This window comes from Neodothiora populina (assembly GCF_041146345.1).
Source record: "Neodothiora populina strain CPC 39397 chromosome Unknown canker_contig_8, whole genome shotgun sequence".
Taxonomy (NCBI): domain Eukaryota; kingdom Fungi; phylum Ascomycota; class Dothideomycetes; order Dothideales; family Dothioraceae; genus Neodothiora; species Neodothiora populina.
In genome coordinates, this window is record NW_027191411.1 from 724,717 (window position 1) to 744,371 (window position 19,655).

The 19,655-nt window shown below is 50.0% G+C and overlaps 8 protein-coding genes across 10 annotated transcripts; 1 reads left to right on the forward strand and 7 right to left on the reverse strand.

Moving 5' to 3' along the window:
• Positions 1–504: 504 nt before the first annotated feature.
• Positions 505–2,308, reverse strand: AAFC00_006718 (uncharacterized protein; the record flags this gene model as incomplete). The annotated part of the gene is made up of 4 exons (XM_069346710.1): positions 505–915; positions 968–1,058; positions 1,113–1,256; positions 1,308–2,308. The coding sequence occupies 4 exons, from the start codon at positions 2,306–2,308 to the stop codon at positions 505–507; spliced, it is 1,647 nt and encodes a 548-aa protein (XP_069199589.1).
• A 396-nt stretch (positions 2,309–2,704) lies between these two features.
• AAFC00_006719 (uncharacterized protein) lies at positions 2,705–3,954 on the reverse strand (the record flags this gene model as incomplete). The annotated part of the gene is made up of 4 exons (XM_069346713.1): positions 2,705–3,286; positions 3,346–3,576; positions 3,637–3,720; positions 3,772–3,954. The coding sequence occupies 4 exons, from the start codon at positions 3,952–3,954 to the stop codon at positions 2,705–2,707; spliced, it is 1,080 nt and encodes a 359-aa protein (XP_069199590.1).
• Positions 3,955–4,432: 478 nt separating this feature from the next.
• AAFC00_006720 (uncharacterized protein) lies at positions 4,433–5,914 on the reverse strand (the record flags this gene model as incomplete). The annotated part of the gene is made up of 2 exons (XM_069346714.1): positions 4,433–4,448; positions 4,509–5,914. 2 exons carry the CDS (start codon positions 5,912–5,914, stop codon positions 4,433–4,435), a joined length of 1,422 nt encoding a protein of 473 aa, XP_069199591.1.
• A 2,899-nt stretch (positions 5,915–8,813) lies between these two features.
• On the reverse strand, positions 8,814–9,212 carry AAFC00_006721 (uncharacterized protein; the record flags this gene model as incomplete). 2 transcript variants are annotated; one of them, XM_069346715.1, is made up of 3 exons in its annotated part: positions 8,814–8,901; positions 8,950–9,035; positions 9,102–9,212. In XM_069346715.1, the coding sequence occupies 3 exons, from the start codon at positions 9,210–9,212 to the stop codon at positions 8,814–8,816; spliced, it is 285 nt and encodes a 94-aa protein (XP_069199592.1). The 2 variants fall into 2 exon arrangements, with proteins under 2 accessions (XP_069199592.1, XP_069199593.1); XM_069348368.1 differs by lacking the exon at positions 8,814–8,901 and having other exon boundaries at positions 8,913–9,035.
• A 1,285-nt stretch (positions 9,213–10,497) lies between these two features.
• AAFC00_006722 (uncharacterized protein) lies at positions 10,498–11,245 on the forward strand (the record flags this gene model as incomplete). Its single annotated transcript, XM_069348468.1, has 2 exons — positions 10,498–10,547; positions 10,672–11,245. 2 exons carry the CDS (start codon positions 10,498–10,500, stop codon positions 11,243–11,245), a joined length of 624 nt encoding a protein of 207 aa, XP_069199594.1.
• Positions 11,246–11,544: 299 nt separating this feature from the next.
• Positions 11,545–13,633, reverse strand: AAFC00_006723 (uncharacterized protein; the record flags this gene model as incomplete). The annotated part of the gene is made up of 7 exons (XM_069346716.1): positions 11,545–11,999; positions 12,065–12,102; positions 12,160–12,620; positions 12,674–13,120; positions 13,184–13,325; positions 13,388–13,527; positions 13,595–13,633. The coding sequence occupies 7 exons, from the start codon at positions 13,631–13,633 to the stop codon at positions 11,545–11,547; spliced, it is 1,722 nt and encodes a 573-aa protein (XP_069199595.1).
• Positions 13,634–16,540: 2,907 nt separating this feature from the next.
• AAFC00_006724 (uncharacterized protein) lies at positions 16,541–17,214 on the reverse strand (the record flags this gene model as incomplete). The annotated part of the gene is made up of 2 exons (XM_069346717.1): positions 16,541–16,863; positions 16,929–17,214. 2 exons carry the CDS (start codon positions 17,212–17,214, stop codon positions 16,541–16,543), a joined length of 609 nt encoding a protein of 202 aa, XP_069199596.1.
• A 985-nt stretch (positions 17,215–18,199) lies between these two features.
• AAFC00_006725 (uncharacterized protein) lies at positions 18,200–18,723 on the reverse strand (the record flags this gene model as incomplete). 2 transcript variants are annotated; one of them, XM_069346718.1, is made up of 2 exons in its annotated part: positions 18,200–18,426; positions 18,492–18,723. In XM_069346718.1, 2 exons carry the CDS (start codon positions 18,721–18,723, stop codon positions 18,200–18,202), a joined length of 459 nt encoding a protein of 152 aa, XP_069199598.1. The 2 variants fall into 2 exon arrangements, with proteins under 2 accessions (XP_069199598.1, XP_069199597.1); XM_069347843.1 differs by having other exon boundaries at positions 18,492–18,678.
• Positions 18,724–19,655: the final 932 nt, after the last annotated feature.

Genomic DNA, 19,655 nt, shown 5'->3' on the forward strand with positions numbered 1-19,655 from the left:
GCTCTCATCTCCCCTCCCCTCTCTGATGACCCTCGCCGGACTTGGGCTGTGTTGGATTGTATGCTACAAATGACATGGATGGAAAATGTATTCCGTATGTCTTCAATCGACTAAGTGAGAGGGTCCCTTGAGATATGTCTCTCGTCCCGCCCGCTCATGTAGCAAGTGACATGACTGGTCCTGTCCTTTCATTCTCCCATAGCCCCGAGAATAACACCGTACAGCACTTTCACGTCCAAGAGATGATTCTGTCAAATTGCTATTTGATTTTCCTCGATGCTGTTTTGCAGTCCGCGCCAGAAACTAAACTCCACCGGTCGAGCCTTCTTACTTTCCTGGGACCCATCTATAGCTCTATATCGTGCGGGAGGGGTGTGCAAGAAATAGTGATCATGGAACAAATGTAGCAATAATCGTCCATTGTTATTGATATTCACTACAGACTGTAGAAACACCGACTTGGACCTTTACCCTACAGCCACCTGCTCCTGCACCTGACCGACTTCACCAGTCATGACTTGGCTCAACCCCCTTGTCCCAGTACACGGCGCCGGGACGACGATCAAAAGGACAAGCATGACTTGGTCGTCTCCACTTGGGTATGAACGCACATTTGATCTTGAACCACGCAAGATTGAGTGTCGTCCTAAGTCTCGTCCCGACCGCACGATCTGGATATATTGATTGCGGTAGGGCATCGCTAACCGGAAAGCAGCCATCGGCCAAGTCTTCTGCATAAGCGGAATAGCCGTCCTCGGCAACCATAGATGGTTCCAGTCGAGCCAAGGAAGCGAGATGACTGGTAGAGATATTTGCAAGCGTCGGAGACTTCGAGCCTGCTGGTGTGCGAAAGAAGAGATATTTGTTTCGTGGAATCTTGAGGAAGTGACGGGTCGCAGGTATAACGTAGTCAGACTAATGGCATAAGTCAGCTAAGCCTACCACTGTGCCCATGTAACATGCTCACTGGTTCTGTTGCCTGCACATCGCGCATCAGTAGACACTGGACTTGATCGGGAAATTCAGTGACCAGCTTTGGAAACCCCGTCATGGAAGACCTTGCGCATGTCAGTAATTTGTCCCTTCATCACGGCCGCAGCTGCGACACTCACTTGCTTGTGGTGTCCGAAACCAGTATGAACTTGCTCTCGGGAAATGTTTCCAGTAATCTTCGGATGTTAGTTATCCTTGCATTATCAAGGACACTCCATTTGATGTAGTCAAGAGATCGGAAGTCAAAGCTGCCAGATGGAAAGCTACGTCTTGTGGTCAGCGGCTGCGCTCACTTTACAGAGCACGTAACATACTGCTGTTGCGTGCCATCGATGTAAAACCCAGCATTGACTTCAGGTGAGTCTGAAGCGTAATGGAAATGCACGTTCGTCGAGCCATTCGTGCCACCACCGACATCGCCGGTGTTTTTGACGGGATCGACCCATTGCCCATTTCTCCAATGCCCCCCGCCGCCAAAGGGGATATCTCGGCTCCAATTCCGATAGACGTCTGCCATGCCTAGCCATGGCTCATAAGGTCGGGCATATAGATCCATGATCGCTTGCTTCCAGTTCCAAATCTCACCGACTCGCAGAACATCGTCCACGTCACTGACAATTGTCAAACCTCGAGGTGGGACAAAAAATGTTTTCTGATCGTGCATGCTTTCATTGTGGGGACCACCTCCGACATTCAATGGTTTCAATGTCAACCCGGCAGTCTGTACCTCAGTTGTACTGTCGTGCGTAGGGCCAAAAGTGTAAGGATCGTCCGCATCCGGCTCGCATGAGCTACGCGTCACCCATTGCTCGAAGGCGCCTTCTTCGTTGGTCAAGAAAGGCATGACGCTGGAATTGGCACAAAGCGAGACATCGATGGCTCCATTTCCAATGGCGGCTGTAGCGAGATCTCTCACCTGGCGTCTTGAGCGAGTGGCCTCCCTAGGTGTCAACTGTTGGAACCACAGCTTGTACATTAGCTTTTCTGGCTTTATGCTGGCCCTGATGAGGATTCTGTTGATAAGCTTGTCGATCTCGTGACGACTCAGGTCGCGGCGTTTGTATAGATTTCCATGAACGTGTGCCAACCAGCCACCTTCCACTCCGCTGGCGGTTGAAGCATAAGTATAGTTGGCATAGGTGGGTATGTTAGTGATGCTCCACGGCCGATTCTTGAGTGTAGCGATTTCACGAGCATCGAGGTGTCGTCGTTTGAGCCACTTGTCGACGATAGCGCGTATCGGCTTGCTCCAGAAATGGAAAGCAGACGATGTGTCGGGCTTGCAAACCTCCGATACGATTGACGAGACATTCATGTTCTAAGGAATGCCTCTGTCGATGATTCCGCATGCATCATGATTCGCAAGTGCGAGAGCAAGCAACGATATGAATAGACACAGAATTCGCATGGTAAAGTATGCTTGATGAAGCAAGTCAGGAACAATAGTGGGTTGCATGAAAATTGAGAAACAGAAGTGTGTACTCGACGCAAGGTGAATTGACGTAGTCGAGGTCATCACGTAGTGTAAGGAAAGCTCGATCCGAACAGGGGTCGTCATAAAAAAGAGAAGGAGCAGCACATCGGGCCGAAGAGACATCCAGTGTGAAGGTAGACACGGACAACAGTAATGGGAAGATAAGGCAGAGGGAACTTGTAGAGTATGAGATGATTGTTTTAGAATAGACTGCGTTTATAACTTACACATGCCTGTTCACTCCGCTTCAGAAGCAGGACTTGGTGGCGCAGGACTTTTCGAGCTTTTAGGAGGCCCACCTTTCGGAGGTGGTGGAAGTGCAGAGTTGGTGCCCTTCGGTGCGTTGTCTAATTCCATGCTCTTTTGCTCCCCCTCCTTGAAGTAGTCGTCCATCATGGCACTCGGACTGATAGCTGCATGTGCTCGTGCTTTCTTTGGCTTTTTCTCCACCACAGGTCCCTGTGACGGGTCTAGAGCTGCTGGTGGAGCAGTAGTATTGAATTGCATGTTCGCCGGCACAAGGAAGTCACCTCCGTTGGTATGCAGTGCCGGCGCTGGGCTAGCCGCTGGGTGAGAAGGAATGGAAAAGGAGGGACGACTGCTCTCTTCGTTGCTGAAGCGTGCTGTCTCGAACATGGTCTCTCCTGGGGCATTCGCTGGCTCAGATAGAGCCGCAGGTACACGATGAAGAGCGCCGAATCCCAGGACGCAGCCGAGTGCACCATCGCCACCCCAGTGTCGGTGCGGAGTGATGGTGATCATACGAGTCACATCGTATTCGTGGTTGTAGACGTAGAGACGGAGCGGGCGGTTCATGAACTGCTCCGAATCAGTTTTTAGCATCCGACATACGCGCACATGCGGCGCAAAGAACTTACGTCTTCGATGATCTCCCCGAGACCATTTTCACCTCTCATCAAACCCTCTGGACTACCTATGACATAGTCGCTGTAGGGGAGAAGACCCGCGACATCGGCAGGGGAGTTCGGTATCACATCAAGAATATGCCAGACGTCTTCGGTACAAGCTAGTGGTGACCATTGCAGTGAGATGCCGAGTGATTGTGTCTCAGCCGGGACAGCAACGTATATCTCGCGAATTTGCTGGCCCTATGACAAGTCAGATACGATTGAATAAGAGAGACTATTGGCTGTCTACTATAGACCTACCTTTGCGCAGTACACCCCAAGACTGATGTTCGAGCCCGCACAGTTACGTATCTCGGCGGCGAACAGGTTAGGGTCAGAACTATCCTACTAATTATGAGCTTCCTCGGCTTCAATTGGACAAGAAGATCTTCCTACAAGTGTTCGTCCATTTATTCCTATGATGAAATCAAACCAAGGTTCGAGGGGCAGCTCAGCATTGTTGTTTCTCAGCACGTGGAATCCATAAGCTCCCTGAGCGCCACTCTGTTGCCTCTGGGCTTGCGGATCGGAGTCGAGACGCGATATGAATCGATTGAGGGCTCCGAAAACGTTCGCCATGATTTATGCGCTGCTATGGTTCGGGTATTGGTCACAAGTGTACGAGGAGGGTCGTAGTATTGTGGGATGCGACTGTATGCGACGCAAACATAACAAACACAACAAGATACTCCTTCTGACGTTGCTATACAATGTGTTCGCTTTCTCCAGCTCTGAAGTACCATTATTGATTATTGTTGCAACCCCTCACTGAACATTGGTTATACGATTGGCAGACTCAGAACTCATCGGCCATCAGCACATATACCCGGACCATGACTTATTCTAGCCTATGAAGTTTGGCAATGGAACAAAAGCCTGGTTCGATTTGTCTACCGCCGCATCCTAGCTATGCATGTGTACAATACATGACAATATTACAGGTAAAATTCTACAAGTTGAAAATGTTCACCGTCGCCCTTCGAACCCACAAACTTTTCGAGACCAGCTTGAGAACATCGTTATTCGTATCTCTTCAAAGCAGCTCAGGTGTTCGTGCTCACCACATATTGGGTCTTGGGCATCCGTTAGTCCATTGTCCGCAAAACTTAGATTCAGTCAGAAATGGGACTCACCTTGTGAAAAGCATCTTTACAACCTCGCTGCCATAGCCTTTGTCGCGTGCTCTGCCGTCCAGCCATTTGCCAAGATCCTTGCGCAAGTTATCTTCAGTCCTCCCACTGACGTCGATGCCACGTTCTTCGCAGGCGATCTTCAACTCGTCGCGAGTTAGTCTGTGCCAATCGTTCATTCGATTTTTGACCAATAGCTCATCGTCCATGTTGAGGTAGTGTAGTCGCTGTATCACCCGCATCTTGAGCAAAAGCGTCACGAGCGGTGACTCGCCTCCTACTAGGCCCAGACGTTCCCACAACCTGCTATGTAGGCCAAGACTGGTTGACACATGAGCAGTCTGCTGCCGCGATAGCGCTTGCGTTGTCTCGACAGCTAGCCAATTCGCAGGCTGAACGCGTAATGCTATGGTATCATCTCCCTCTTGCTGCTCAAGGTCGACGATTGCGTCTCGATCTTCGCCAGCTCTGATTTTTCTGCTCTCCTTGTCAAGCCCTGTCTCAACCTCCCTGGATCTCTGCACTCTTGCCTTGATCTTCTCAAACACCCCTGCCTGAACAAAGTGCTCAGGTACCACTAGTCCTTGACGGAAGCTGTCTCTGCGACGCTCCTCGACCGCTTTGCGCATTCCGGTGATCTGCTTCGGTATCCGACAGGTCCTGGGCACCCTGCCAGGGATGAAAGGAACGATAAGCGGCAACCACTCTCCAAATAGTGCAACCATGACGGCGAACAATGGCAATTTCTTCATGTCTTCGCGCTCCCTCAAGAGCAACTGCAGTTGCGATCGCATCAGCCCCTCTCTGCGCATGTAGACCTCCACGTCCAGTAAGAAGGGTGGCGCCATTAGACCCATGAATCTGCGTGGCGGGTAGGCCTTCGCCTCTACATCGTTGCGTCCTGTAGTGTTGTTTGCTGGATCCGCGTTGCTTGCGCGGATCTTGTTTCTCAATTCTCTTGCGACTTTGTAGCTCTTCCATGTTGCTTTGACTCCTGCGATGTAGAACCTGCCGTAGCTGCGGCCGACACGATACCAGTAGACTGGCGTCGAAGTATCAGATGCCTTTTCGGGAAAGACCAGAGGGGGCGGTAGGGTGGACCTGGGCGGGTTTATGCCATCGCCATGGACGACAGCAGCGTCTATTGGCAGATCGGTCGTGGGAGGTGCTGGTCGCGGTAAAGGAGCCGAGACGGGTGTTGGGCTTTTCTTGAGAGCCTCCTTGTCATTTCTGAAGCTGAATTTTGGTGGAGGAGCAGAGGCGTATGATCGTGATCGATGTGAACAGGACGTGATGGAAACACGGACTGCGTTCTGTCGTTGCGCGGTTCCTCGAGGAAATGCTTGACGAAGAACTGCAGAGTGAAGAAGGCAGATGGCTCGGGTAGAGCCAATGGACGTGTTTGTCATTGCATGGGCGTAAAGTATGCTGTATTGCGACCGGCCAAAGTTGATCCAAGAGTTGAACAACTGGTTGCGCAAGAACGCGATTATTTTATCAAGAGTGACACTAAGAATGATGACGATTATCTGACTTTATTTATTTGCGGGATGATGCTTCGGAGACTCATCGTCTTTAGTCCCTGTCGTCTCCCGGAGCATATCAAATACAAGAGCCATCATCCTGATCCATGTACAATCATCTTGCGATACATTATTGGATGACGTTTGCCTGACTCTATTCATCTGCGGGATGATGATTCGGATACTCATCGTCTTTGGAACGTATCACATCCACGAGCATATCAGAGACTAGAGCCATTGTTCTAACTTATGTATCTTGTATGATTACCTGCAATCCATCACCCACAGCCATCAGTAGATGTCACTTGAACACATTCAGGCGGAGGCGGAGCACGTCTTCTTTGTTGGAACCTGACATTGTGTATATCATGCTTAGTGCTCTAGTGGATGCATCCGAGAGGATGATTCATCGCATAGCAAGCAACGCTTCATCCAAGTACGTGTCCATGGGGAAGAATGTTTTGTGCTTGTAGGATCTCTACGCCATCCTTCCGGCTCAGGCTCGACATCGACCCTCTATTGCGGCTCATGGCTCACATATCGACCTGATCATGATCCAGCTGTCCAACCCTGTCGATAGTATCCTTGGCTGGTGAGAGCTGTGCTCTATAAGTGCTCAGTGGTCCAATTATGACAGCAGCGTCGGCGCTGCATCACGGCGAGCTGGGCGTCTTGCCCAGATACTTGTCTATCTCAAGTAGCTCAACCGATGCAGAATTTGCGTCCCCACCTGTACCAAGCTGCCCAGTTGAAGACTAGTCGAGGCCAAGGTGATAGGAGCGGCGGCGCAGAATAGAGTATTCTCAATACACCTACCCTCATCATCCGAGAATGCGACTGGCCATCAACGACCGTATCCACATTCAGGCCACCAGTCCTGGAGTTGGCAACTTCATGTTCCGTGTCGAGATAGGAGAAAGTATTCTTAACGACAACAGTTCCGCCAGATCTTCCAGAGATCAAAGAGAATCTTCGCTTATTCGCAGCGGCAAGATCTTTCAGTCTCCGCAGTCTGTACCCGACTGCTCTACCTCGAGGATAGAAAGCAGGATCATGTCGTTGTTAGCGGCCACTGCTCGAACCACGGTGCCAATCCCACATGGCGACTCTTCCCCATCGGCGAAAACCTCATAGGTGACAAAGTCAGCCTGTTGAAGCGATCCCTCGAGCAGTGCCTTTTCGGCCCATTTCCTTGCGGCATGTCTGTCAGAATATATTCCGTGTATGCGCGATGCGCGTTTGTATCCGTTGCGATCCTGTGAGTAGTGGATGATCTGCTGCATGGCATAAAACAATTTGCCGCACACTTGACCGTGCGCGTCTCCAATTAGGTCGTTCTCATTCGGTTCGGCATGTATTGACAAAGTGAAGGTCTCGCCGTTGTGCGATTCCGCTTGTACATAAACATCGTCCCCATACTCCCGGACTTCTGTATTCGGGTACTTCTCCCTGATGTAGTGAGATCGAAATGTACTGGGAGGAAGATTGAGTGCTGAAAGAGCGGAGTTCCTTGCACAGATGAAGTCCGTGAAGGTACCTTGGACAGTGACCTGATAGATATGCGAAACTGGGTTATCCGCGATATGCTCCTTGATCAGTTTGACGTGGTAAATCTGCGAGTTCTTCCGCTGTATGTTCTGGCCTAGACATATATGACATGCTTTTCTTGGTCTGTTTAGAAGTGGCAGACTCCTGGGTGCAAACAAAGGGTCGTCAGTGGAGAAATGCAAGAGCGTCAGAGCTGCAGATGCCCTTTGCAATTCTCGTGGTGGCTTCGCCATAAGTGACGCTTTTTTGTTTTTGCGCTTTTAAAGTTTTGGAAACAAAACAGAATCAATCCCAGAAATGGCGGGGTGCGTGGCTCTTTTAATGATCACGCAACGAACAGAGGATGTTTCTCCGACGGGAATACTTGTAGATGATGGATGTGAGACTCGATCCATGGAATAGCATCGGCCGATGTCCCACATTGTAGGAGAGAAGTGACCGAGGTGTCTGAGATTGTTAAGCTCATCACGGGTTCTGGGGGTTTCTGGGTCACACTCTCATGCTCTCGCATTTGCGAGGCGAGGATCGGAAATTTCCCAACGGCCATGACGACCGGTCCCCCGAGTCATGGGTCTTCCTCCGGCTCTTGACATTAGCGCAACACGACCCGCCTGTCAAAACTTGCTTGGCATTGCGCGTGTCGACTCAGGCTAGGGCATTCTTCGAGCGACCATCGAGATAGATTGCTACGCTGGCTTGAGCTGAAAATTCGAGAGTTTTTGCATTTCAGCACGCTCGGGCTCCGCAAAGTATCGAGATTAAGCGCAGTACCGCTGTTGGAGTACGACTTACAGCATGTCTGACGCTCTTACTGGCGGGACGTTGGAAGAGAATGTTCTACTGTAACTGACAAGGGTCTCGCAGTGGAGAAACCCTATCCCACGTGGCGTGTCAGCGGAAGTGGGTCAGCCCGCCGACAAGCCACGACGGAAGTCTATGACGAGCGGCAGTGCTGGAAACGCGCATGACTATCAACATTACAATTGTGGTTGCTAGGATAATATAATATCGTAATCGATTAATGGGCAGTAGCCCTAGGTATCATTCAGCTGCATATCCGTGCCCTCCAGGCTATTTCCGCGGCGATACGGAGAGTCTGGTGTTCTTGGGGCAAGAAAGCAAGATGTCGTTCAACTGCTGCCATCAAGGCAGCATATATCAAAAGGTAAGGAAATACATCCAACAGACCAGAGCATGGCTCTGTAACCCCCAGCAGTAGACGTCATAACTCTAGCACTCACTCCCACAACTGCTTTCTCTGAAGAATCATAGTTCCAGCCTGCAGGCCAACGCAAACTCGATTCTCATTTATCCAGAGCGTGTACCTGCCAAGGTTTCAGCCGAGCTCTGCAAGAGTCTTGCTATACACTAACCTGCCGGGTTCGGAGTCGGGCGCTGGTCCACCTTTCTGCAAGACCTGTATCGGCTCGGGGAGATTCTCTTCCGTGAACATTGCAACCTATCGTTCACAGATCAGTCGAGTGAGCTGATAACGGCCTGTTCGTATTGACCTTGATCGACTTACACGGGGATCAAATTGATATTCTTTCACGGTGACCAACTTCCTGCCTTCAAGGACGTTCCACCAGTATACGATGTCATCTTCAGGGATCGGTTTGAGCTGAAAGTCCGGCATATTGAATCGTTTTTAAATGCTTTGCGACAACTCGACTGGACGCTGGATATTGATTCGACTTATGTTATCGGAATGCCCTAATGATCCTCATTAACGAAATCAATTCGGAACGATCTTTATCACGAGTAGTCAGACAACACTCGGTGCAATTGTGGGAACGAGAGTGTTGTCATGGTCGGACTGTTATACAAAAGTAAGTCGTCACCTGTTGACAATCCTAGCCTCAGCCTCTGCTACAATACGAGTGAATATACCACTATACCTCCAAGGCCGAGCTTGTATGCTCAGCCGATGCCGTGACCACCCGTGGCAACGAATAGTGTCGTTGTCCAATCAAACATACCACCCGTGGCGCACAATTGCTTGTCCTAGATAGTAATAGGTTGGTATATATACCTGTTGAGTCTCTGTACGACTGCCCGACCTTTTGCACACTCAGTCCAGTCTCTATCTTGAGAATAGTGCCAATCAATCGATGGCACAGATTGACATTTGCAAGAGAAATCCTGCAAGAACGACCAAAATCAACTAACAGATCTTTCTCACATGCAATGGAAAGACGGCCTCGGCTAGACCAAATCGTCCTGCTTACATTGTCATCAGAGGAAATATCGAGGTACTTTACCCGCTTATGTCCCCTTGAGTATTGGTCAAGGGCTGTCACCGATGCAGCGCTCTCAACCTAGCAAACCTAACGCCTAATTGGAATCATCCAGCTGGGCATCCCAATTCACCAAACAATCATGGCCTATCGAACACACCTACCTGACACTCTTTGTGCAACGACCTAAAGTCACCAAGACCGTTCGTAAAGTACTATGCTTTACTCAGGCAGGTGCAGAGGGGGGTCCAGGGAACGTACCGCCCCTGATGTCTGTCCCTCTTTTTACCCCGCAGGGTTCTACCCTCTTTGTCCCGCATGGTATCACCCCATAGCTTCAAGATCCGCATTGGAACGAGCGACATGCCTCTGGCCCCCCTTGGCCGTCATACCCGCGGATGGCAACGGTCGTACGAGTCACGATACGTAGGAAGAGGAGAGAAAGGTAGTTCCATTGCTTTGGTAAGTGGGGAAAGCTGTAGAGGCTTCCTCTGATCAGGTATGTTATATATATGTGTCTCGAAGGTCCTCGCTACAATATTTCGTGTTCCATCAATAGCAAAGTTTATTCTATCAAAACACTGTTGTAGCAATTTATCCTACTTAGCCTAGCTAGCTCTTCCCTAACGTCAAATACAACCCCTCACCATAACTCAAACAACACTTAGGACGATCAATATCACAATGTCTTCGCCTTCAAATCACAGCACATCTCAGTCTGCCACAACTAGAGCGTACGCAGCACACGATTCCACATTCCATGTCTTCCTCAACCAAACATCGTGAATCTGTGATCGATGCATGGTAGATAAACGAAGAACCCCAACTAACATAATGACCCATGTCCTTGACCACCAGTGATCCGAAACCACTGATGACGAGTCCGTCAGACTCAACAACAACAGCAGACTGGCACAACGAAACAGCATCTGCACTCTTCACGTCCCCGACAGATGAGTCTCCAGATCCAACAAAGCATATCCTCGGATCACAGGAGGCCAACGACAAACACAGCAACACGTACGGCGGCAGTGGCAGCGATGGTGATGGTATGAGAAATCCATCAAACGCCATCCAGAGACGCGCCTCGTGTCCCTATGACGGCACTTGCACGCATACGCTTACATCCGACAAGGCACCGACAAGCGCATGCGGCAAGGTCCAACGACACGATAGCGGCGGCGCTGTCGACATGCAACCTCACCCATATAAGCAACATCATTACAGTCGGAGTTACAACGCAAGTCACCCGGCGGCGAACGCGGTCCAGGAAACAGTCGCTCAGGGTAGGCAGACGCGCAGGGATAGCTATGAGGATTTCAAGCGTGGGTGCTTCAGGGGTTGGCTGGGCGACGGCGAGGAGGAAAAGTGTCAGCCTTGGGGTTTCAGTAGTACGCATGCCAGCCGTAATGCGTCACCAACGCCCTTGTAGAGCGCAAGTGAGTGAGCAAAATTGGAGAGCATGAGATAGGCATGGCGATGCTTGATTCATGTTGTGAAACCTCCAGACTCTCTTGCTTGCTTGCTCTGAGGTCTAACGATTGTAACGATTATGTCATGGCGACGGAAGCACCAAAAAGGTCTGCTTTCCTGGGTATCTTTGAATGTCAGTCAACAAATATTTCCTATGAATACATTGTACTATTATTCCAGATGTTCAGTGCCGTATAAGTCAAGGTGTCTATATACTCTCCACATATGACTTTGTGTATAGAGGAACATGATGATAGTCTAGATCTTATCAGCAGCTTCCTTTTGCGGCTTCTGGCTCGAGTACTGCGATCTCAGAAACTCCTCGACCTTGTGCGGTGCTGCATTGTCGACGGCGGGATCCGCTGCAGGTGCTTTGGGTTCCTCCTCCTTCGGCTCTGGCTCAGCCGCCGCATAGCCACCGAGACCAACAGCAGCGAGTGCACTAGAACCTACAGCGGCGGCTGTGCCAGCAGCTTGTCCGGCCATCGACTTCGCTTGATCGAGATAACTGGGGGCCGGAGGCTCCTCGACGGGCAAGGGATGCTCCTTGGGCGCTTGACCGACAGTGTTGGGCTCCATGACGCCGTAAGTGTCGCCTTGGCTTCCTTGGATATGCGGGGTGCCCTCTGCCACATTGCCATGGGCATGGGTGTAGCCTTGCTGTTGATAGCGTGCTGTCGAGGTGCCATCACGGTCTGTGCTAGGTGAGAGTCCTGGATTACGTTCAGTGGTCTTGCTTGGTGCGGGATCTCTATACGGAAGTGTGGTTGATGCTGACCCCTTGGTATTGTCACTAGGTAAGACGGCGGCTCCGTCCTGGTAATTCAGGTAAGTACTTCCAGCTGCACCAGTTCCGGCTACGGCAGGACCTACACCTGATCCACTCGAACTAGACGCACCGCTAGGGGGTCTACGAGGGCCATATCGCTCGAGGTGGGCTCTGGAGGATGGGTATTGACACCAGTTGTGGTACGGTATAGCTGATTTCCCTGGTGGCCTGCGCCGAGACCAGTTTGTGCGACTTCCTTGGCGGGTGTCAGTGTTGCAATCTTCCTGTCTCGGAGGTGCCCGTTCTCGGATCCCACAGCAACAGCTGCAAGATCACCATTTTCGTATCGCTGCCATCTGATAGGGCCTGTAGGGAAGGTGTTGTGACCGTGGAGCTTTTCAGGAGCGGACCACTTGAGCACTTGCTGAATCTTTGGGTCAAGGTTCGGCAGATCACCGAATTTGTACTCGAGCTTACCGCCATACTGCTTAGGAATGTTCTCAGGGTCGATGTACTGCTCAAGGGTGGTTTTCATGTTCTCCTTGGATAGGATGAAAATTTTCGACTAGCAAACTGAGTCAGGTGGTTCTATGGTCCAAAAAGACGATTGACACTTACTACGGTGATAGGATCGAACCAGCGCTTGATCCATCCCCACACTGTCGGGAAGAATGAGGGAGCGCCGATGATGAAAATGCGGTCCAGCGTTTCGGGATAATGAGCGGTCGCAAGCTGACTGGCATCCTGCATATGATTCTTCAAGCTCCAGAATTGTCTCAGGCCGACATTTGAGATATCAACAATGTTGTTGGACTGCGAGACGGGGGTCTCGGGATATGGTCGATCCGGGAGCGAGGAGCAAAGCGGAAGAGCAAAGTTGACGAGATTCTCGTACAACGCAAACAGGCGGAGCATCTTTGGAGGAACCTTTGACGTCAAGTTGATCTGGCTCTTGGACGACGTTGAAGATTCATATGCAGCGACAGCTTTGCTGTTCAAGTGTGCAACCTCGAAGAGGTAGAGCGGAATACCTCGCCGGTCGAGTCTTCCAGTCCATTGAGGATACTAAGATAGCCCATTAATGCACCACCTCTAAATTGTGCTTTGCTTTCTTGGATAATGTCTTACTAATCTCCTTGATTGGTCGTACTCGGTGACGTCTATGGTATCATAGAGTTTGTCGATCTGATTCTCCTTGCGCCAATCTTCGGTGTCCTTGAACTGATGAAAGGCATCCTGGGGTACAAACTTGCGAGCGCGCAGGTATCGCCTTGTGAATGTCAGTAGTCTATCGAGGTATGGAGGTATTCCTCTTTGTCTAAACTTTCTCACAGCATAGTCTCATCATCGTGGCTAGGGAGTCCGTTCTTGCCTCTGGCCGTATAGTAGCCCTTGGACTCGCACAACTGCTTGAATGCCTCAAGCTGCTCTCGGTGCTGGGCGCTGAGATGACCAATATGAGTGTTCGGGTACTGGATCGTCACGTAAGCGTCTGTCGTACAGCTTGCGCATGTCGCGTAAGCACCATCGATGCCTTACCTGGTATGAATCCAGACGCTTGATATCCAAGTCCGACATCTTGGTCCTTATATCTAGATCTAAAGAAATATGAGCCACTGAACGATGAAGATGCTAAGGTATGTTCTGTCGGTGCAGATAATGTTAATAATGTTGTCGCTTCAGGACGTGGAGAGTGAACAAATATGACCACATTGGAAGTCAAGCTGCTCCTTCTTCTTTCTTTGTCCGTTTCGCGACCCTTAAAACGTCATCGCAATCGATCGTCTTTACCCCCAAGATCAACACTGCCAAGCTACGGAGGTACCTTACCCGTAGTATCCGAGAAGAGATCAGAAAGGCTCGACTGATGAAACAGGTTCGCCATCTTCATCTGCCTTACTTTATTCGTTACATGAATGCCGATGTATCCTTCGAGAAGCACTTCGAAAAGCGTAGTTCCAAAGAAGGACGGTGCCGATCGGACGAAATTTGACCTACTGAGCAGTACCTCGATCGCAATGATACTATCTCACTGCACCCCACTAGATCTCTCGAGTTGTCGCCAAACACATGTACATCAATGAGGGCTCGATCACCATTGCATTATCTTCTTGTAATCGATTGTAGGCATACAGTACGTCCATCCACGAGTAATGTAAGATACAGTAGCTTATGCAGCACACATGACATGCTTACTCTACCTTGGGCTGACATCTTTACAAAACTCAGCGATAGGCTACTTCCTCCTCCTGTCTTTCCATGGTCATTAATTATGCAAGGTAAGATGAGGTAAGTTTGGTGACATAGAGTGTGTCTTTACAAAGTCAATTTCTGTGCTGAAAACCATTACTCAACTCATTCCTCCATCATCTCTGCACCGTCAGCGGCATCGGCATCAACCTCAGCGACCCTCCATGTCTTCAACAAAGCAATGAAGGTGTTACCACCGTCATTTTCTACCGCATGCACTAACACATTACTTCCCCATTGACACCTGAGCCCGCCATCTTCGAAGACATTATATTTCTTGTAGTTTTCAGCTTTCACGCCACGCGCAATTGACACATTACGTGCAGCCAATTTCGCCGATTCCCATGTGGTCCAAGAACTTACCACACTGCTAGCATATTGCCAATACAGTTGTCCAACGGGAGTGAGCGACGATCGAGCATCTTCTCGCGCCATATTGACTTGCATGACGAAGAAAAGCGGCCAGTAGATCCTACCTTCTTCATTTCCTAGTGTGCCAACTTTGCCACTTTCGACCTCGATCTCAATGGTATAGACGTCGCCATTGGTCGCCTCAGCTCGAACGTGACAACCCAACCCCCACGCCCAGTGTTCCGGTGGAGTATCATCTTGACGCAGCGCCTTCATTGATGCGATCGATCCAGGAACGGCTGACAGCAGAGGAAGCTTATACGCGGCGTCCACGGCGCAAAAGTAATCTGTAAAACTGGCACAAATATCGAATTCGTATATGCCAGGGTTGAGTTCACAAGAACGCCGAGAGGCCGTACGTTTGATGTGGTAGATAGTGTCGCTCGCACGTACGACTTCGGGCTCTGGAGCATCTTCTTCATACGAGAGACTTGAGCATGGTGAAGGGTGTCTTGATGCTTCTTCGACATCTTCTGCTGCCGCAAGTGCGTCATTGGTGGCGTGAGAGTCACTGCAACTTGTACGTGTTGCATGTGCATTTGAAAACGGGGTCTCTACACCGAAAGTTCGAGGAATGACTCCGTCCATGATTCTCATGCGCAGACGTGCAGGCGATGGAGAGTTCTTGTGGTCTACCTGATCAACAAAATGATTTAAAGGCACGCTTGGTCGCACTTGCCTTGGTAGGGTAAAAAATCTTGGGGAAAATCGAGATAGGTGCCCTCGATTGCAATCTATTGTCACACCGAAAAGTTTTTCAGCTTTTACTCTTCCTCCTTCGTGAATGCAAACGACTTGACGAGCAAAGCATCCTCCAGGGCATACATGGCGCGATATATATCTCAAGTCGACTTCGTCGTACGCTCGCGTCACAAAGACGAGTCGAGTTCATACGTCCTGCACTCACAAACCTTCTTCTTTGACCATGAGACACGAAGTCTTCAATGATAGGTCGCAGTGACACCAGACACCCACGCATCGGCCGTTATGACATGGTTAAGCTCCTGAAAGCTAAGCACGTGTAGCCATGATCCTGGTGAACAAGCCACTCGAATTCGATTGCCAGGTAACATAGGTATGGACAGAGCTTCAGCAGCAAGGCATGTCACCTAACCCTGTAAACTATGTACCCACTAGGAAGACGGCGTGAGACATCTAGCCATGCTGGGACTACACAAAGGTAATGCTGGCACGACATACACATGCATAGGTTACATTGCGCTACACATCTATGTGGATGAAATCCTGTGTTGTCAACACCATTCGAGAAGCTGTCAGCCTGGCCCGAGCGTGCATAATACATCGGTGCAACTTGACGCCAGAGAGTCATGGTCAACACTATCCATTCCGAATACCAGTATCCAAAAAAATAAAAAAATCGAGTCGTGAAAGCGGCGCAAGCCACATACTTTGTGTCTCCACAGTTCAGTGTCTCAAATGATGGAACCGCATGACTTTCCGTCCACTCAAAACGTCCGGCCAATGTTGCTCCGAGATCTGCTGAGTTAGGTTGTTACCTCCTCGAACGGGCATCTATTCTTGACGGCGACCGAGTCAGTATCAACACAGACGGCGACACAGACGTCCTCCCAGTACACCGCAACGGCTAGACATCGAAATTTCGGTCTGAATATGATCTCAATGGAGAAGCAGGTGACATTCGCTACGAACGCCACAGCAAATGACAGTAATATGAAGGTACAACATGAGGTTATCGAAGGGCAGAGGCACCCTGGGCAAATATTGCAAACAACCAGTCGCTCTTTCAACGAATATTGCGCTGGCACCAAAAAATACAAGGAAGGGTCAAGTGGCTGGCCAAGTCTACCACGCGTCCTGATAGACTTGGATCATCTCGTTCGCCGTCGAGACGGGCTTGACACCTGACGCTCGGACTTCGTGCAACTTGCAGCTATACCCACAGCCTTTGGGACTGCGTGCTGGCTTGGATGATGCTGTCGTAGCATCCTGAATGGCTTGTTTGAGAAGAATATCTTGCTCTTCCTGGGGAGTTTCGGTAGTGCTGAGTCTACTAATGGCTCCAGGGGTGAACCACTTGTGATCAACAGAAGGCATGTACATGTCAATCTCTTCTATATCTGGTGGACATGACACAGCATCCCTTGCGCTGGAAGAATCGTTACTTGCTGTCATCTAGTCAGCTACTGGACCATCCGCGTTGCAAGTTTCAAGAGCATGGTGGCGGACGTACAAATTGATTGACTTCGGCGACGATGCTCGTCTTTGAGCATCCTCGAAGGCGAACATCTTGATGGCATTCTTCGCCTCGACTGCTCTGTCTTTCGATGACGTTCTGGTTGCTGAGCTTGTGCATCTACGCCACGATGTTCCTCCCAAGAGGATGATAGACTGTCCTGATCATCCCATCCCTCGTCAAATCTCTTTGGCGTCGTTCGCTTTGGACAGTTTGCACACGATTTGCACTTCTTCTCTTCACGGATCTCGACCTCCCCAGCTTTTGAAATGTATGCGTCCATCAGGGTAAAAAGAGTATGGATAAAGTGTGCTCTGGACTTTTTTGCTATTATGAAAACCCTCGTGTCAAGGGTTCAGAAGTGCTATAAATTCGATGTCACAAAGTATAGCAGGCTGAGCGACTTGCTGATATACTTTCGCCATAATTAATCACTCCCGGCGTTTGCACATTGATGTTACTTGTGTTTGATGATGTGAGTGGATGAAGTCCCACCCTATCCGTCGAGGAACAGGTGATATGGCGAGGTCAAGGACCCTGTTGGACCCTGGCTCGAAGCCAAAAGTCTGGAGACAAAGTCAGAATCCGCCCACCCCAGTTCCGCCCTCCAACAATCAAGCTTTCTGCCTGTCTCTCTTGTGTGGGATATCGGCTGCGGCCCACGCAAGGATCATCAATATAGCCCTGATCTGGAATGACTTCGACACCTGATTGACAAGATCTAGAATCTTGCACGCCAATTGTCGACCGTTTGACAACGTACAGTGTCCGCTGACGAGATAAGAGATCAGGCCTCAACATGCTACGGCCCGTGTTCTGGGGAATGGTGCCGCCTCAATGAGCGAATACCCCTGTTGACACTCGACGCCGACGAACGCATGGATCAGTGTTTGGACGCAATTGTCACAGTGTTGACGAAGGTGGATGCAAGCCTCACGTGCGGTGAAAGCTGCCAAACACTGATCTACAGCGCTGCCTGCCATCGAGGCTGAATGCACATGCAAATATTTTGTCGGTCACCATTTGCATTTGACTCATGTCTTGTATGTTCCGTCATCATGGAATGTCTTCCGCTTTCAATTGGTCATTATCGTGATTATCTAGAAATTTTGTCTGCCCACTTGTCGACTTGTGGCCCAATCAGTAATTTGAATGCCTGCCGTATCTCGTCCAATGTCATGCCAACCAATGACAATCGCTTTCCAATAAGCAAGCCTCGCCAGCTCATTAATCAGTCCGTCAGCACCCCCGTAGACCTTACCAGTACTTCACTCCTCATCTTCAAAGCCTGGAAGCAGATACGTCCGGGCACTGGAGAGAGGATGAGCCTGCATCATCTCTTGTGCCCACCGAATTCTTCTATCTTCTTCCTCTTGACGAGACAGGGGATTTGCTTGCACGTGCCGCTCTGAGTCTCCGATGTGGATATGAATAAGGCGATTCGGAGATTGACTGCGACTGTCTACTTCCAGCCGTACTGTATCATTGTATGAATCTACGACCCGCCCATCAGCTCATGCGCCAAGACGATTGACGAGTCCACGACACCTCTCAACCTACCTGGTCTTGTCGTCTTGGCTGTAGCTTCAGCGAATGAGGCGTCGAATATAGAAGGAGTCTGCACGCTCGCGCCCTCCACTTTGATGCCTGCTGGCCCTTGTGGCTCGCCAGGACTCGAAGTCGATACTGAAGGCGTACTTGGCGCAGATGAAGCCTCTGAGGGCCAGTTGTCGCTTGTTGCAGGCATGAAGGCGTAAGACAATAGAGGTACGTATTCAATATATGACCCCATTTATCGTGTGACTATGAACGGGCGTGCGTGGAAGAGGGAATGTAGACCTTTTTGTGCAGATACTATTTTTAGATTTAGGACGGTGACAGGGTGCTGTAGACTTGGAGAGCGATTGAGGAAAAAACTGGTTGAAATGTTCGTGGCAACGATTCGTGACACCTACTCTTTATACCGACAAGACAGAAAGTCTGATAACCATGATAACAAAAAATCCGGGTGGAACGGAAAACGAAAGAGATCGAGAACTGGCCTTCGCCGCACGTGTGACAAAAATCGCGCATAGTGTGCCTGACCCAAACAGCAAGAGTCTCCTGTCACTCGTGACCAGTCTTACAATCACACTATGCTCACACAAGATTAGCACAGAATCGTCGTAAGCATGTCAAAGGAGGGGCGAGGAGGGGAAGGGTGGGTGTGGGTGACAGTGGGCTACTAGGAACTAAACCATTCAACGAGCAAGAAAAAAAACGTGGCGAGAGGGGGCGGGCAAGCATGTTCGGTTTGATCCAAAGCAAAGGATAAAAACAAAATCCCAGCAACCAGCTTCTAGACCGAAGCTGGGCGCTTAGGAAAAGATAGTGGTGATTGTTGTGCATAGTGGCGTGACGGCGTCCCTGATTTGTTGTTTCTGGAATACCGCCTGGGAGGTCAAACAAACAATCTGCCGTACGAGCCAAGAATCGCCCTCTGGACTGCAAGTCTACTGCATGATGATTTCAAACTGATTAGATACGCAGCTCAGGCAAAGATAGCACAGTGCAGAGATAGCAGCAGCTTTCAGGTGCCATTACTGCTGTACGTGTAGCTGCTTCGATATGCGAAATAAATCAATAAAGTGTTTTTCCTTTCAAGAGAGATGAAAAGCAAGATGGTGCGTCGGAACAACGCATGAAGTTCTCTGTGCGTACGTGGCTCTAGCCCTCGATCTTATA